We start from the raw sequence: 18,046 nt of genomic DNA on the forward strand, positions 1-18,046 counted from the left end.
GCAAAAGCATTACAGAAGGCACAAAAGGTCTTTATCAGACCTCATCGGAGATTATTACATAAACAATTTCTTCAATCCTTCACACCTTATAGATACAATGTCAGCTAGTTACAGAGAAAGTGCTAGTTACTTGGACAAGGGAGATCCAACTTTCACGGGTCATATACACAAAAAGAGTGAAATACTGAGGACACATCATGGGTGTTCCCAGTCGGCTCCTGGGTACATGACAATATACTCAGGAGTACACGAGTACTCATGTACTCATGAGTACTACAAAACTACTCACGAGTACAGCCCAATTGAATATGGGGGCACATTCGTGAATATATAAATTAAACCACACTATAGAAAGAAAAAACGTAGATCTGTGAGTAGTCATGTTTGCAGACCTTATTGTTACACAAGCAACAGTGGCAGTACCAAGGGTGGAATATAGTTGCACAGTAACAGCCACAGTCAAAACTGGATACGCTGCTGACCTAGAGAACTTGCTGACAACTTTTACTGCCTGAATCCATTCAATAAAACATTCAATAATTGGGATAAGTTAAAATTCTTCAAGTTACACTCTTGGAGAGCGCCATTATAATTTATACCAGGAAACTATTAGATGGACTGCTTCCATATCTGTATAGCAAAGTTATTCCTGAAGATACTAGTAGGCATCTATCTTGAGGTTATCTTGAGATGATTTCGGGGCTTTTAGTGTCCCCGCGGCCCGGTCCTCGACCAGGCCTCTACCCCCAGGAAGCAGCCCGTGACAGCTGACTAACTCCCAGGTACCTATTTTATTGCTAGGTAACAGGGGCATAGGGTGAAAGAAACTTTGCCAATTTGTTTCTCGCCGGCGCCCGGGATCGAACCCGGGACCACAGGATCACAAGTCCAGCGTGCTGTCCGGTCGGCCGACCGGCTCCCAGAGGCCGAATGGCATTTGGCATCTCCCTGGCGTGGCAGAATGTGATATATTGAGAAGCACGGGTGCAATAGGTACTTTTAAAGACAATTCTATGAACATCAAGGGGCCCAAACCTTTCTAAAAGCTTCCCTCTTTTGCCTCCCACTAAATATAAGGATGACGACCGGCCCAGCTCCTCCGGCATGTAATGGGACGTTAATATAGCCGTCCAAGCTATACTTTACCTAGCGGCTGGTGGTGTTTGGTCAGAGTACGAGCGAGCACTTGACCCCACAACCAACCAGGAGGCGTGGTCAGTCACGAGAGAGATAACACAGACAAGAGTGAGTTACCCTGGCAAGAGTGAGTTATGCTGACAAGAGTGAGTTATGCTGACAAGAGTGAGTTATCCTGGCAAGAGTGAGTTATCCTGGCAAGAGTGAGTTACCCTGGCAAGAGTGAGTTACCCTGGCAAGAGTGAGTTATCCTGGCAAGAGTGAGTTATCCTGGCAAGAGACAGTAAAGGCAATTAAGAGAAGGTAATGAGAGGAACAGGTCGAGGAGCACTACTCACCTCCGCCACCTTCATAAACCGTCCTCGTCTGTTCTGTTTAACATCTATGTAGAAGCGCTTACTCTGGATCTGCAGCATCTTCGTGGCTAGCTCCTGCTCTCCCACCTGCTGCTGCCCTGGTGGGAAGAAACAAAACACGATAGTAAAGTAGCACAAAGCAACACACGTGTCCTACTGGACACATTACAACACAACTATAGTTTACCATCATGTTATTAACAAAGGCCACAACCTACAACACTACGTAACAATAACAACACTCAACAGATTGATTGATTGATGAAGATTAAGCCACCAAAAAGGTGGCACGGGCATGAATAGCCCGTAAGTGGTGGCCCTTTTGAGCCATTACCAGTATCAAGAGCTGATAGTGGAGATCTGTGGAGGTGCGACTGCACCCTGCGTGACGGGAGATGTCTCCCGTCAACAGTCAACACATCAACTGGAGTTGTTAGGTGACTGGAACCCACGACCAACTTACTGCCAGCCACAACCTCCACCACTCTACTACCCTGACCTAGGGAGAGTTGTTGTTCTTGTTTTAGATTCAGCTGCTTGAAACGTAAGTTCAGAGCAGCACGGGCTATGGTGAGCCCGTAGTGAACTTACCTGGCACAGGAGCGGCCTTTAACTTGCTAGGGTGAGTTGACCAGACCACACACTAGAAGTTGAAGGGACGACGACGTTTCGGTCCGTCCTGGACCATTCTCAAGTCGATTGAGGTCGACTTGGTCCAGGACGGACCAAAACGTGGTCGTCCCTTCACCTTCTAGTGTGTGGTGTGGTCAACATACTTTAGCCATGTTATTGTGACTCATCGCCTGCTAGGGTGGGGTAGTGGGTGGCACTATGAGAGGGTGGATTACCTGCCACAACCATAAAGACGTCATATTATACAGGTGAAGACAGTGTAAGGTTAGAAGATGGACCGTAGCGTCTCATCTCATACTTTCCGCCCGCGGGTCCTTGTTTCACCCGCATCAATGTCCCTTACTTTCTCCTTAATAAACTACACTTTCTCTTGTAATTAATTAACTATTACAAAAGGCCTTCAATGAATTACAATCTTTCCGAAAAATACAATAAATATTTTACCTTTAAATATCTACAATAAACAAAGGCATGTAGCGGGTGTGACGTCTCTCACTGTGACGTCTCTCACTGTGACGTCTCTCACTGTGACGTCTCTCACTGTGACGTCTCTCACTGTGACGTCTCTCACTGTGACGTCTCTCACTGTGACGTCTCTCACTGTGACGTCTCTCACTGTGACGTCTCTCACTGTGACGTCTCTCACTGTGACGTCTCTCACTGTGACGTCTCTCACTGTGACGTCTCTCACTGTGACGTCTCTCACTGTGACGTCTCTCACTGTGACGTCTCTCACTGTGACGTCTCTCACTGTGACGTCTCTCACTGTGACGTCTCTCACTGTGACGTCTCTCACTGTGACGTCTCTCACTGTGACGTCTCTCACTGTGACGTCTCTCACTGTGACGTCTCTCACTGTGACGTCTCTCACTGTGACGTCTCTCACTGTGACGTCTCTCACTGTGACTGTACAGTCCGCCATCTCTCTTCAAAGAAGTACACAATTCTCACATATCATATGAGGGTTCAAGAGCATCAATATCTGTATGACTGGAAGGAGATCCTTGCCTTGACGTGAAGAAAGTTACACTGGCGATGACCCATTTTGTAATGAATTGGTGACAAGTCTTGTCTAGTCTACAGTTGTGGTGCCCCGCTCCTGGGGTGGTGCCCCGCTCCTGGGGTGGTGCCCCGCTCCTGGGGTGGTGCCCTCCCACTCTCACTAATGCTGTGTGCACGCACGCACGCGCAAGTGACATGAGGTTCAATCACTTAGCCTTTCCTCGTAACTCATACCTCGTAGTCCTGGAACTAATCTACTGGCATACCTACGAACCTTCTCAGAGTTTGTTTCCTTGCCTAGATATGGACTCCATGCTGGAGCCGCATTCTCCAAGATTGCCTTGACAAATGTGGTATACAAGGCTCTGAATGATTCCTTACACAAATTTCTCAAGGCAGTTCTGACGCCATGTGCCAGACAATTCTATAAACATTAAGACTCAAGACTCGATACCCAAGATACAAGATACTATCGGGGATTGACAAAAAAATATAGAAGCCATTTTCAAATTAAGGAACAGCAGAACGAGAGAACATTGTTGCCTGCAAACACAGGTGAAAGAGGTAGATACCACAAAGAACTTTTCAGTTAGATCAGTAAATAATTGGGCCAGACTAGAGGAACTTGCCCAAGCCAATTCGACTGCACTGAACTAATGATGGTCGAAAGGTGGGGGGCAAAATATTGTTTTTTAATATATCTTTTTAAATTGGGAACCTTAATTATTAAATTAAGGCAGCGTCTGGAATGATCTCGGACGTAGGTTCGAATCCTCGTCACGGCCCTTGTGGATTTGTTCATTTATGCTATGTTCTTATTGTTGAAGTTCTTGTTATCGAGACTGTCGTTATTCTTCCAGTTGTGAAAGCTAATTTATTGCATTTTTCGAAGGCAAGGTTTTGTTCCCTATAGCGGGGCTTGACTGCGTTTGTATGCCGTTCCTATTTTCATTTTTTAGTTTATTTTGATTTTTAGAATATTTCAGAACCCTGAATGTGTATGTTGTATAGTGTATGTTGTATAGTGTATGTTGTATAGTTTATGTTGTATAGTTTATGTTGTATAGTGCATGTTGTATAGTGTATGTTGTATAGTGTATGTTGTATAGTGTATGTTGTATAGTGTATGTTGTATAGTGTATGTTGTATAGTGTATGTTGTATAGTGTATGTTGTATAGTGTATGTTGTATAGTGTATGTTGTATAGTTTATGTTGTATAGTGTATGTTGTATAGTGTATGTTGTATAGTGTATGTTGTATAGTGTATGTTGTATAGTGTATGTTGTATAGTGTATGTTGTATAGTGTATGTCGTATAGTGCATGTTGTATAGTGTATGTTGTATAGTGTATGTTGTATAGTGTATGTTGTATAGTGCATGTTGTATAGTGCATGTTGTATAGTGTATGTTGTATAGTGTATGTTGTATAGTGTATGTTGTATAGTGTATGTCGTATAGTGCATGTTGTATAGTGTATGTTGTATAGTGTATGTTGTATAGTGTATGTTGTATAGTGTATGTTGTATAGTGTATGTTGTATAGTGTATGTTGTATAGTGTATGTTGTATAGTGTATGTTGTATAGTGTATGTTGTATAGTGTATGTTGTATAGTGTATGTTGTATAGTGTATGTTGTATAGTGTATGTTGTATAGTGCATGTTGTATAGTGTATGTTGTATAGTGTATGTTGTATAGTGTATGTTGTATAGTGTATGTCGTATAGTGCATGTTGTATAGTGTATGTTGTATAGTGTATGTTGTATAGTGTATGTTGTATAGTGTATGTTGTATAGTGCATGTTGTATAGTGTATGTTGTATAGTGTATGTCGTATAGTGCATGTTGTATAGTGTATGTTGTATAGTGTATGTTGTATAGTGTATGTTGTATAGTGTATGTTGTATAGTGTATGTTGTATAGTGTATGTCGTATAGTGTATGTCGTATAGTGTATGTTGTATAGTGTATGTTGTATAGTGTATGTTGTATAGTGTATGTTGTATAGTGTATGTATAGTGTATGTTGTATAGTGTATGTTGTATAGTGCATGTTGTATAGTGTATGTTGTATAGTGCATGTTGTATAGTGCATGTTGTATAGTGTATGTTGTATAGTGTATGTTGTATAGTGTATGTTGTATAGTGTATGTTGTATAGTGTATGTTGTATAGTGTATGTTGTATAGTGCATGTTGTATAGTGTATGTTGTATAGTGTATGTTGTATAGTGTATGTTGTATAGTGTATGTATAGTGTATGTTGTATAGTGTATGTTGTATAGTGTATGTTGTATAGTGTATGTTGTATAGTGTATGTTGTTTAGTGCATGTTGTATAGTGCATGTTGTATAGTGTATGTTGTATAGTGCATGTTGTATAGTGTATGTTGTATAGTGCATGTTGTATAGTGTATGTTGTATAGTGTATGTTGTATAGTGTATGTTGTATAGTGCATGTTGTATAGTGCATGTTGTATAGTGTATGTTGTATAGTGTATGTTGTATAGTATATGTCGTAGTGTATGTTGTATAGTGTATGTTGTATAGTGCATGTTGTATAGTGCATGTTGTATAGTGTATGTTGTATAGTGCATGTTGTATAGTGCATGTTGTATAGTGTATGTTGTATAGTGTATGTTGTATAGTGCATGTTGTATAGTGCATGTTGTATAGTGCATGTTGTATAGTGTATGTTGTATAGTGTATGTTGTATAGTGCATGTTGTATAGTGCATGTTGTATAGTGTATGTTGTATAGTGTATGTTGTATAGTGCATGTTGTATAGTGTATGTTGTATAGTGTATGTTGTATAGTGCATGTTGTATAGTGCATGTTGTATAGTGTATGTTGTATAGTGTATGTTGTATAGTGTTTGTATAGTGCATGTTGTATAGTGTATGTTGTATAGTGCATGTTGTATAGTGTATGTTGTATAGTGTATGTTGTATAGTGCATGTTGTATAGTGTATGTTGTATAGTGCATGTTGTATAGTGTATGTTGTATAGTGTATGTTGTATAGTATATGTTGTATAGTGTATGTCGTATAGTGCATGTCGTATAGTGTATGTCGTATAGTGTATGTCGTATAGTGTATGTTGTATAGTGTATGTCGTATAGTGTATGTCGTATAGTGCATGTTGTATAGTGTATGTTGTATAGTATATGTCGTATAGTGTATGTTGTATAGTGTATGTCGTATAGTGTATGTCGTATAGTGTATGTCGTATAGTGTATGTTGTATAGTGTATGTTGTATAGTGTATGTTGTATAGTGCATGTTGTATAGTGTATGTCGTATAGTGTATGTTGTATAGTGTATGTCGTATAGTGTATGTCGTATAGTGTATGTTGTATAGTGTATGTCGTATAGTGTATGTTGTATAGTGTATGTTGTATAGTGCATGTTGTATAGTGTATGTCGTATAGTGTATGTCGTATTGTGTATGTTGTATAGTGTATGTCGTATAGTGTATGTCGTATAGTGTATGTTGTATAGTGTATGTTGTATAGTGTATGTTGTATAGTGTATGTTGTATAGTGTATGTTGTATAGTGCATGTCGTATAGTGTATGTCGTATAGTGCATGTTGTATAGTGTATGTTGTATAGTGTATGTCGTATAGTGTATGTTGTATAGTGCATGTTGTATAGTGTATGTTGTATAGTGTATGTTGTATAGTGTATGTTGTATAGTGTATGTCGTATAGTGCATGTTGTATAGTATATGTCGTATAGTGTATGTTGTATAGTGTATGTTGTATAGTGTATGTTGTATAGTGTATGTCGTATAGTGTATGTTGTATAGTGTATGTCGTATAGTGTATGTCGTATAGTGTATGTCGTATAGTGTATGTTGTATAGTGTATGTCGTATAGTGTATGTTGTATAGTGTATGTCGTATAGTGTATGTTGTATAGTGTATGTTGTATAGTGTATGTTGTATAGTGTATGTTGTATAGTGCATGTTGTATAGTATATGTCGTATAGTGTATGTTGTATAGTGCATGTTGTATAGTATATGTTGTATAGTGCATGTTGTATAGTGTATGTTGTATAGTGTATGTTGTATAGTGTATGTCGTATAGTGTATGTCGTATTGTGCATGTCGTATAGTGCATGTCGTATAGTGTATGTTGTATAGTGTATGTCGTATAGTGTATGTCGTATAGTATATGTCGTATAGTGCATGTCGTATAGTGCATGTCGTATAGTACTCACCTAGTTATACTCACCTAGTTGTGCTTGCGGGGGTTGAGCTCTGGCTCTTTGGTCCCGCCTCTCAACTGTCAATCAACTGGTGTACAGGTTCCTGAGCCTATTGGGCTCTATCATATCTACACTTGAAACTGTGTATGGAGTCAGCCTCCACCACATCACTTCCTAATGCATTCCATTTGTCAACCACTCTGACACTAAAAAAGTTCTTTCTAATATCTCTGTGGCTCATTTGGGCACTCAGTTTCCACCTGTGTCCCCTAGTGCGTGTGCCCCTTGTGTTAAATAGCCTGTCTTTATCAACCCTGTCGATTCCCTTGAGAATCTTGAATGTGGTGATCATGTCCCCCCTAACTCTTCTGTCTTCCAACGAAGTGAGGTTCAATTCCCGTAGTCTCTCCTCGTAGCTCATACCTCTCAGCTCGGGTACTAGTCTGGTGGCAAACCTTTGAACCTTTTACAGTTTAGTCTTATGCTTGACTAGATATGGACTCCATGCTGGAGCCGCATACTCCAGGATTGGTCTGACATATGTGGTATATAATGTTCTGAAAGATTCCTTACACAAGTTTCTAAAGGCCGTTCTTATGTTAGCCAACCTGGCATATGCTGCTGCTGTTATCCTCTTGATATGAGCTTCAGGGGACAGGTCTGGCGTGATATCAACCAACCCCCAGGTCTCTCTCTCTCTCTGACTCTTGAAGTATTTCATCTCCCAAGTGATACCTTGTATCTGGTCTCCTGCTTCCTACCCCTATCTTCATTACATTACATTTGCTTGGGTTAAACTCTAACATCCATTTGTTCGACCATTCCTGCAGCTTGTCCAGGTCTTCTTGAAGCCTCAAGCTGTCCTCCTCTGTCTTAATCCTTCTCATAATTTTGGCGTTGTCAGCAAACATTGAGAGGAATGAGTCTATACCCTCTGGGAGATCATTTACGTGTATCAGAAACAGGATAGGTCCAAGCACAGAGCCCTGTGGGACTCCACTGGTGACTTCACGCCAGTCTGAGGTCTCACCCCTCACTATAACTCTCTGCTTCCTATTGCTTAGGTACTCCCTTATCCACTGGAGCGCCCTACCAGTTACTCCTGCCTGTTTCTCCAGCTTATGCATCAACCTTTTATGGGGTACTGTGTCAAAGGCTTTCCGACAGTCCAAAAAAATGCAGTCCGCCCATCCTTCTCTTTCTTGCTTAATCTGTCACCTGATCATAGAATTCTATCAAGCCTGTAAGGCAAGATTTACCCTCCCTGAATCCATGTTGATGGGTTGTCACGAAGTCTCTTCTCTCCAGATGTGTGACTAGGTTTTTTCTCACAATCTTCTCCATCACCTTGCATGGTATACAAGTCAAGGACACTGGCCTGTAGTTCAGTGTCTCTTGTCTGTCACCCTTTTTAAATATTGGTACTACATTAGCTGTCTTCCATACTTCTGGTAGGTCTCCCGTTTCCAGTGACCTACTATACACTATGGAGAGTGGCAAGCAAAGTGCTCCTGCACACTCTTTCAATACTCACGGTGAGATTCCATCCGGCCCAACAGCTTTTCTCACATCCAGCTCCAATAGGTGCTTCTTGACCTCATCTCTTGTAATTTCGAACCTTTCCAAGGTCACCTGGTTTGCTGCCACCTCTCCTAGCGCCGTGACTTCTCCCTGCTCTATTGTAAAGACCTCCTGGAACCTTTTGTCGAGTTCTTCACACACCTCTTTGTCATTCTCTGTGTACCTGTCCTCGCCCACCCTAAGTTTCATCACCTGTTCCTTCACTGTTGTCTTCCTCCTGATGTGACTGTGTAGTAGCTTTGGTTCGGTCTTGGCTTTATTAGCTCTTCTCACACTAACATACTCGTTCCTGGTTCTCTGGTATCTCTCTCTACTTTCTGATGTTCTGTTATTACGGAAGTTCCTCCATGCCCTTTTGTTCAGCTCCTTTGCTTTCATACATTCCCTATTAAACCACGGATTCTTCCTTTGCTTCTCTGATTTTTCCTGTTGGGCTGGGACAAACCTGCTTACAGCCTCCTGACATTTTTGGGTGACATAGTCCATCATGTCTTGCACGGACTTGGTTCCGAGTTCTGTGTCCCATTGTATATCCCATAGGAATTTATTCATCTCATAGTTTCCCTTTCGGTACGCCAGCCCTTTGTTTCCCAGTTCTTTTTTGGGAGGTGATAATTCCTAGCTCAACCAGGTACTCAAAGCTCAATACACTATGATCACTCATTCCCAAGGGGGCTTCCAACTTAACTTCCTTTATATCCGACTCATTTAGGGTAAATATCAGATCAAGCAAGGCTGGTTCATCCTCTCCTCTCGTTCTTGTCGGTCTCTTGACGTGTTGACTTAGAAAGTTTCTTGTTGCCACATCCAGCAGCTTAGCTCTCCATGTGTCTGGGCCTCCATGTGGGTCTCTGTAGACCCACATACACATAGTGCATGTCGTATAGTGCATGTCGTATAGTGCATGTCGTATAGTGCATGTCGTATAGTGCATGTCGTATAGTGTATGTCGTATAGTGTATGTCGTATAGTGTATGTCGTATAGTGTATGTCGTATAGTGCATGTCGTATAGTGTATGTCGTATAGTGTATGTCGTATAGTGTATGTCGTATAGTGTATGTCGTATAGTGTATGTCGTACAGTGTATGTCGTATAGTGTATGTCGTATAGTGTATGTCGTACAGTGTATGTCGTATAGTGCATGTCGTATAGTGTATGTCGTATAGTGTATGTCGTATAGTGTATGTCGTACAGTGTATGTCGTATAGTGCATGTCGTATAGTGTATGTCGTATAGTGTATGTCGTATAGTGTATGTCGTATAGTGTATGTCGTATAGTGTATGTCGTATAGTGTATGTCGTATAGTGTATGTCGTATAGTGTATGTCGTATAGTGTATGTCGTACAGGGTATGTCGTATAGTGTATGTCGTATAGTGTATGTCGTATAGTGTATGTCGTATAGTGTATGTCGTATAGTGTATGTCGTATAGTGTATGTCGTATAGTGTATGTCGTATAGTGTATGTCGTACAGGGTATGTCGTATAGTGCATGTCGTATAGTGTATGTCGTATAGTGTATGTCGTATAGTGTATGTCGTATAGTGTATGTCGTATAGTGTATGTCGTATAGTGTATGTCGTACAGGGTATGTCGTACAGTGTATGTCGTACAGTGTATGCCTCGCCCCCCCCTCCCTAGTGGTATGTACCAAGGATGACAGGATGGTGTGGCCGTGTACAGGTGGAGTGGCACCACCACATAGCGCTAGTCAGCTGGCGGTGGCACTACGCTAGAAACACTACAGGTATGAGTAGAAAGAGAGGTCTGAGGCGAGTTTGGTTGGAAGGTAAGGCAGTGTTAGAGAGCAGTGGTGGGGAGGGGGTGCGCCCGCGTGGGGGGGGGAGGAAATAGGGCGGGGGGGGGGGAGACGTGAAGGCTCTCGTCCGGAGAGCTCCCTGCGCTTTTCGTACCCCGTCATGGCGGCGGGTGGGGAGGTGGGTGGTGGGTAGTGGTGGTGGTGGTGGTGGTGGTGGTGGGGAGGTGGGTGGTGGGTAGTGGTGGTGGTGGTGGTGGTGGGGAGGTGGGTGGTGGTGGTGGTGGGGAGGTGGTGGTGGTGGGGAGGTGGGTGGTGGTGGTGGTGGTGGTGGGTAGTGGTGGTGGTGGGCCCAGGTCGCTAACCCGCCACCACTACTACTTTTTGCTGCCCACTCATCCCCGCCACACCTCCCTCTAGCCCACATACCATATTCTATTTATATAACTCACAACTCATGCACCTCATGGCACAGTTGGTAGGACGCCCCCAGATGCAGCCACCCGCCACAGCCCGTCCCTCGCACCCACACTGACGGCGACACCCGCCTCTCACACCACACACATCATAGCAGTATATGTGAAGGTACAGTTGGGTTTAATGAGACTATGACAAGCATAGACACGAGGGTGACAACCTCCTGTCCACCCTACAGTACCCAACCCCCCGGACCTCCCAGTCCCCCCGTCCCCCCCCACAGTCACGTGACGCCCCCCCCAACCCCAGAAGCCGCCACCGCCAATATGTTCAAGAGTGGTGCAGGATATTAGGAAATCTGGCTACAGAAGCTGCTCAGCCGGGCCAATCAGTGCCAGTGCCAGTGTGAGGTGGAAGTCGAATTACCACAATTACGGCAAGCTTGAGGTTGGTGAAACAACTGGGAGACGATGACGTCAACAAAAGAGTATCTTAAGGAAATATATGGAACCATATATTTCCTTAGGCCGACCTTAGGAAGAGGTTCATGACATTAGAGGATCGCATAATGAAGAACAAAGGAAGGTCACTAGCATCTTCAGGTTATATTGAGATGATTTCGGGGCCTTTAGTGTCCCCGCGGCCCGGTCCTCGACCAGGCCTCCACCCCCAGGAAGCAGCCCGTGACAGCTGACTAACACCCAGGTACCTATTTTACTGCTAGGTAACAGGCCAGCATAGTGCAACTTAAGGAAAGTATGGATGAAGAGATGACACAAAGATGGAGGAGGATATGGGGGAGAGAACATAGTGGGAAACAGGAAAGGAGAAGACTGAAAGAAGAGCAAGACCTTCCAAAGAAAAGGGAAGGCGATTTCAAGAATTCCAGGAGATGGTAGAAGAAAAGTGAGATTATTGAAGACTTGCGTGCAACACTTGATAGCAATGACGCGCTCCCAAGTGCAACCGTCAGACAAGAATTGAAGGAAACTGAAGAACTGTTCCTGAAGTGAAGTACTGAAGAACTGTTCCTGAAGTGAAGTACTGAAGAACTGTTCCTGAAATGAAGTACTGAAGAACTGTTCCTGAAGTGAAGTACTGAAGAACTGTTCCTGAAGTGAAGTACTGAAGAACTGTTCCTGAAGTGAAGTACTGAAGAACTGTTACTGAAGTGAAGTACTGAAGAACTGAATGTCAAAACAAAGGGGGGGGGACAAGTGTAAATGGGTTACAGAACAGAAACGGTGGAAAATGAAGGGAAGGTAAGAAATGAAGCGAGAAGAATAACAGAGAAGATAAATAAAGAATGTAACCTAGATTTAGGAAGTCCAGACAAAACTTTTGCTGAAGCAGCTAAAGTTTCAGACTTTAGAAGATAATTAACGCGTGAGCGCGCGCGCGAGATAAAAAAAAACGACCGACTGACCAAAATTAAATGAATTTAACACAAAATTCAGGTCAGTGAAAAAAAATGTAGACTAGGAAGCAGGCGATGACTCACAATAACGTGGCTGATGTATGTTGACCAGACCACACACTAGAAGGTGAAGGGACGACGACGTTTCGGTCCGTCCTGGACCATTCTCAAGTCGACTTGAGAATGGTCCAGGACGGACCGAAACGTTGTCGTCCCTTCAACTTCTAGTGTGTGGTCTGGTCAACATAGACTAGGAAGGTTTCAGAGGAGGAACGTGACCGCCAGTGAAGGTTTGCATGAGTTTACCGCTAGCATATCAAGTTAGATATATATAGTGGCTGGAACAATGATACGAGAGGCGTGAGGGAAGGAACCATGTAGCAGTGTTTATTACACACCACTTGTCTAAGACAACGTAGCAAACACAATCACATCACATTGGTCAATGGTGTGACACACACACACACACACACTGGCGTGACACACACACACACAATGGTGTGACACACACACACTGGCGTGACACACACACACACACACTGGCGTGACACACACACACACACACTGGCGTGACACACACACACACAATGGCGTGACACACACACAAAGCCAGAGCTCAACCTGAGCTCAACTTGAGCCAGAGCTCAACCCCCGCAAGCACAATTAGGTGAGTACACACACACACACTGGCGTGACACACCTGGTACCTGGTTGATGGGGTTCTGGGAGTTCTACTCCCCAAGCCCGGCCCGAGGCCAGGTTTGACTTGTGAGAGTTTGGTCCACCAGGCTGTTGCTTGGAGCGGCCCGCAGGCCCACATACCCACCACAGCCCGGTTGGTCCGGCACTCCTTGGAGGAATAAATCTAATTTCCCCTTGAAGATGTCCACGGTTGTTCCGGCAATATTTCTTATAGTCGCTGGGAGGACGTTGAACAACCGTGGACCTCTGATGTTTATACAGTGTTCTCTGATTCTGCCTATGGCACCTCTGCTCTTCACTGGTTCTATTCTGCATTTTCTTCCATATCGTTCACTCCAGTACGTTGTTATTTTACTGTGTAGATTTGGTACTTGGCCCTCCAGTATCTTCCAGGTGTATATTATTTGATATCTCTCTCGTCTTCTTTCTAGTGAGTACATTTGGAGGGCTTTGAGACGATCCCAATAATTTAGGTGCTTTATTGCGTGCCGTATATGTTCTCTGTATTCTCTCTATTCAGCAATCTCTCCTGCTCTGAAGGGGGAAGTGAGTACTGAGCAGTACTCAAGACGGGACAACACAAGTGACTTGAAGAGTACAACCATTGTGATGGGATCAATGGATTTGAGAGTTCTCGTAATCCATCCTATCATTTTTCTGGCTGTCGCAATATTTGCTTGGTTATGCTCCTTAAATGTTAGGTCGACAGACATTACTATTCCCAAATCCTTTATATGCTGTTTTCCTACTATGGATACATTTGATTGTGTTTTGTACTCTGTATTATGTTTAAGGTCCTCATTTTTACCGTACCTGAGTACCTGGAATTTATCACTGTTAAACATCATGTTATTTTCTGATGCCCAGTCGAAAACTTTATTAATATCAGCTTGAAGTTTTTCAATGTCCTCAGCCGAGGTAATTTTCATACTGATTTTTGTGTCATCTGCAAAGGATGATACGAAGCTGTGACTTGTATTTTTGTCTATATCTGATATGAGAATAAGGAAAAGCAGTGGTGCAAGGACTGTACCCTGAGGTACAGAGCTTTTAACTGCACTTGGACTAGATTTTATATGGTTGACAGTTACTCGCTGAGTCCTGTTTGACAGAAAACTGAGTATCCAGCGTCCTACTTTACCGGTTATTCCCATTGACTTCATTTTGTGTGCTATCACGCCATGGTCACATTTATCTTTTACATGATGATAATATATATATACGGCACGCACACTGGCGTGACACGCACGCACACTGGCGTGACACGCACGCACACTGGCGTGACACGCACGCACACTGGCGTGACACGCACGCACACTGGCGTGACACGCACACACACTGGCGTGACACGCACACACACTGGCGTGACACGCACGCACACTGGCGTGACACGCACACACACACACACACACACACACACACACACACACACACACACACACACACACACACACACACACACACACACACGGTGCTAGGAGAGGTGGCAGCAAACCAGGTGACCTTGGAAAGGTTCGAAATTACAAGAGATGAGGTCAAGAAGCACCTATTGGAGCTGGATGTGAGAAAAGCTGTTGGGCCGGATGGAATCTCGCCATGGGTATTGAAAGAGTGTGCAGGAGCACTTAGCTTGCCACTCTCCATAGTGTATAGTAGGTCACTGGTAACGGGAGACCTACCAGAAGTATGGAAGACTGCTAATGTAGTACCAATATTTAAAAAGGGTGACAGACAAGAGGCACTGAACTACAGGCCAGTGTCCTTAACTTGTATACCATGCAAGGTGATGGAGAAGATTGTGAGAAAAAACCTAGTAACACATCTGGAGAGAAGAGACTTCGTGACGACCCATCAACATGGGTTCAGGGAGGGTAAATCTTGCCTTACAGGCTTGATAGAATTCTACGATCAGGTGACAAAGATTAAGCAATAAAGAGAAGGATGGGCGGACTGCATTTTTTTGGACTGTCGGAAAGCCTTTGACACAGTACCCCATAAAAGGTTGATGCATAAGCTGGAGAAACAGGCAGGAGTAACTGGTAGGGCGCTCCAGTGGATAAGGGAGTGCCTAAGCAATAGGAAGCAGAGAGTTATAGTGAGGGGTGAGACCTCAGAATGGCGGGAAGTCACCAGTGGAGTCCCACAGGGCTCTGTGCTTGGACCTATCCTGTTTCTGATATACGTAAATGATCACCCATACGTAAATAGACTCATTCCTCTCAATGTTTGCTGACGACGCCAAAATTATGAGAAGGATTAAGACAGAGGAGGACAGCTTGAGGCTTCAAGAAGACCTGGACAAGCTGCAGGAATGGTCGAACAAATGGATGTTAGATTTTAACCCAAGCAAATGTAATGTAATGAAGATAGGGGTAGGTAGCAGGAGACCAGATACAAGGTACCATTTGGGAGCTGAAATACTTCAAGAGTCCGAGAGAGAGAAAGACCTGGGGGTTGACATCACGCCAGACCTGTCCCCTGAAGCTCATATCAAGAGGATAACAGCAGCAGCATATGCCAGGTTGGCTAACATAAGAACGGCCTTTAGAAACTTGTGTAAGGAAACTTTCAGAACATTATATACCACATATGTCAGACCAATCCTGGAGTATGCGGCTCCAGCATGGAGTCCATATCTAGTCAAGCATAAGACTAAACTGGAAAAGGTTCAAAGGTTTGCCACCAGACTAGTACCCGAGCTGAGAGATATGAGCTACGAGGAGAGACTACGGGAATTAAACCTCACTTCGTTGGAAGAAAGAAGAGTTAGGGGGGGGGGGGGCATGATCACCACATTCAAGATTCTCAAGGGAATCGACAGGGTTGATAAAAACAGGCTATTTAACACAAGGGGCACACGCACTAGGGGACACAGGTGGAAACTGAGTGCCCAAATGAGCCACAGAGATATTAGAAAGAACTTTTTTTAGTGTCAGAGTGGTTGACAAATGGAATGCATTAGGAAGTGATGTGGTGGAGGCTGACTCCATACACAGTTTCAAGTGTAGATATGATAGAGCCCAGTAGGCTCAGGAACCTGTACACCTGTTGATTGACGGTTGAGAGGCGGGACCAAAGAGCCAGAGCTCAACCCCCGCAAACACAACTAGGTGAATACAACTAGGTGAGTATACACACACACACAAACACACTACAGACAATGGCGTGATATTTCTTTGAAAATCAATTTGATGATTTTAATTGATATACCATTGTGATTTCTTTGCGATGTGAGTGTGGCGTAAGTGTGTGGCCGCCAGGACTGTCGACCAGTGTGTGGCCGCCAGGACCGTCGACCAGTGTGTGGTCGGGTCGACTCTACAACCAGGGTCGAGCTCCGGTTCGAGACCACCAGTCAATTCAGTAGTTCCGATTGGTCGACATTTGTACCATAGTGGCCGAGTCGGTTAAGGCAGATGTCTGGAAATTGCCAGAACGCGGGTTCAAGTCCATGACCTCAAAATGAGTTTCAACAGAGAATGAGAAGAGGAAGGAGACCAGATAATGTGAGGAAGAAGCAAGTATGAGAGGAGAGTTTTACTACACAGGGGCAATAGTTGGTGTATAATGAAGTATCACTAGTACAGTGGGAGGTGTTCTTGGTCCTGCCTTCCCTAACATGCCCCCCCTCCCCCTACCCACATATCCCACTCCCGCAATCAGTCTTTCGACCCCCCACTCCGGGCTTTCCTCAGTCTTCCCCCACCCCACGGGGCTTTTTCAGTCTTTTTTTCAGTCTTCCCCCACCCCACGGGGCTTTTTCAGTCTTTTTTCAGTCTTCCCCCCCCCCTTCCACCCCCCATCAAGGCTATATGGTTTTTGTGGTGGAATGTTTATAAGACAGTGATGGTCTGCGCGCGCCATACCGACCCATGGAAGGCCACAATGCTATTTAGTGTGTTACGGGAGGCAAGTGAAGGTGTCTGGACACGTCTCGGGGCGCGGGCAGAACACGCACTAGAGGGGTGAGGGTAAGTGTGCCCTGGACCGTGGACATCTTCAAGAGAATACTGGACAGTTTTCTAAGAGAAGTTCCGGACCAACCGGGCTGTGGAGGGCATGTGGGCCTGCGGGCCGCTCCAAGCAACAGCCTGGTGGACCAAACTCTCACAAGTCAAGCCTGGCCTCGGGCCGGGCTTGAGGAGTAGAAGAACTCCCAGAACCCCATCAACCAGGTATATGTGGGCCTGCGGGCCGCTCCAAGCAACAGCCTGGTGGACCAAACTCTCACAAGTCAAGCCTGGCCTCGGGCCGGGCTTGGGGAGTAGAAGAACTCCCAGAACCCCATCAACCAGGTGTCAACCAGGGGCACCAGTCACGCCTCGCACCACACTGCCGGCTGCCAATGTCACCACCAAACTTGGCCTAATTCTCCAGAAGAGTACTTTCGTATACGTGGAGCACAAGCTTGACACTGCATACTGGCGTCACCCTCAGGAAGGGTTAGGTGGTGGGGTTGGTGTAGTTACTGCTGCCATCAGGACCTGGCGTCAGTTGGTCGATAATAACCACGAGAGGTCAATGTAGGGCAGGTGGCGACACCCAGGGCGACTCCAGGTTAATCATCAGTTTACCAGACTGGTAATAACATGGCCGCCAAGGCTCTTGCTTGCACCACACCACAAGACCAGGTTGACCAGACCACACACTAGAAGGTGAAGGGACGACGACATTTCGGTCCGTCCTGGACCATTCTCAAGCCCAGGTATCCACACTCCAGCTCATACACCACTTCAGACAGTAACGTCTCCAATTTGTTCTTGACAATTTCCACTTTTGTTTCTGCAATATCTAAGAGAATGAATGCCTGTCTGAACATGGAGGACAGACGCTAGAGGCTAGTC

At 44.4% G+C, this 18,046-nt stretch overlaps 1 protein-coding gene across 3 annotated transcripts in view; it reads right to left on the minus strand.

The window, feature by feature from the left end:
• Positions 1-18,046, minus strand: part of Pur-alpha (Purine-rich binding protein-alpha) — a 152,449-nt gene that overhangs the window by 32,290 nt on the left and 102,113 nt on the right. For all 3 annotated transcript variants that reach the window (XM_069312350.1, XM_045767679.2, XM_045767680.2), the window contains one exon: positions 1,476-1,591. In XM_069312350.1, the coding sequence (XP_069168451.1) occupies positions 1,476-1,591 (116 nt within the window). The remainder of the gene's footprint in view (positions 1-1,475; positions 1,592-18,046) is intronic.

Source organism: Procambarus clarkii, chromosome 72 (genome assembly GCF_040958095.1).
Source record: "Procambarus clarkii isolate CNS0578487 chromosome 72, FALCON_Pclarkii_2.0, whole genome shotgun sequence".
NCBI lineage: Eukaryota > Metazoa > Arthropoda > Malacostraca > Decapoda > Cambaridae > Procambarus > Procambarus clarkii.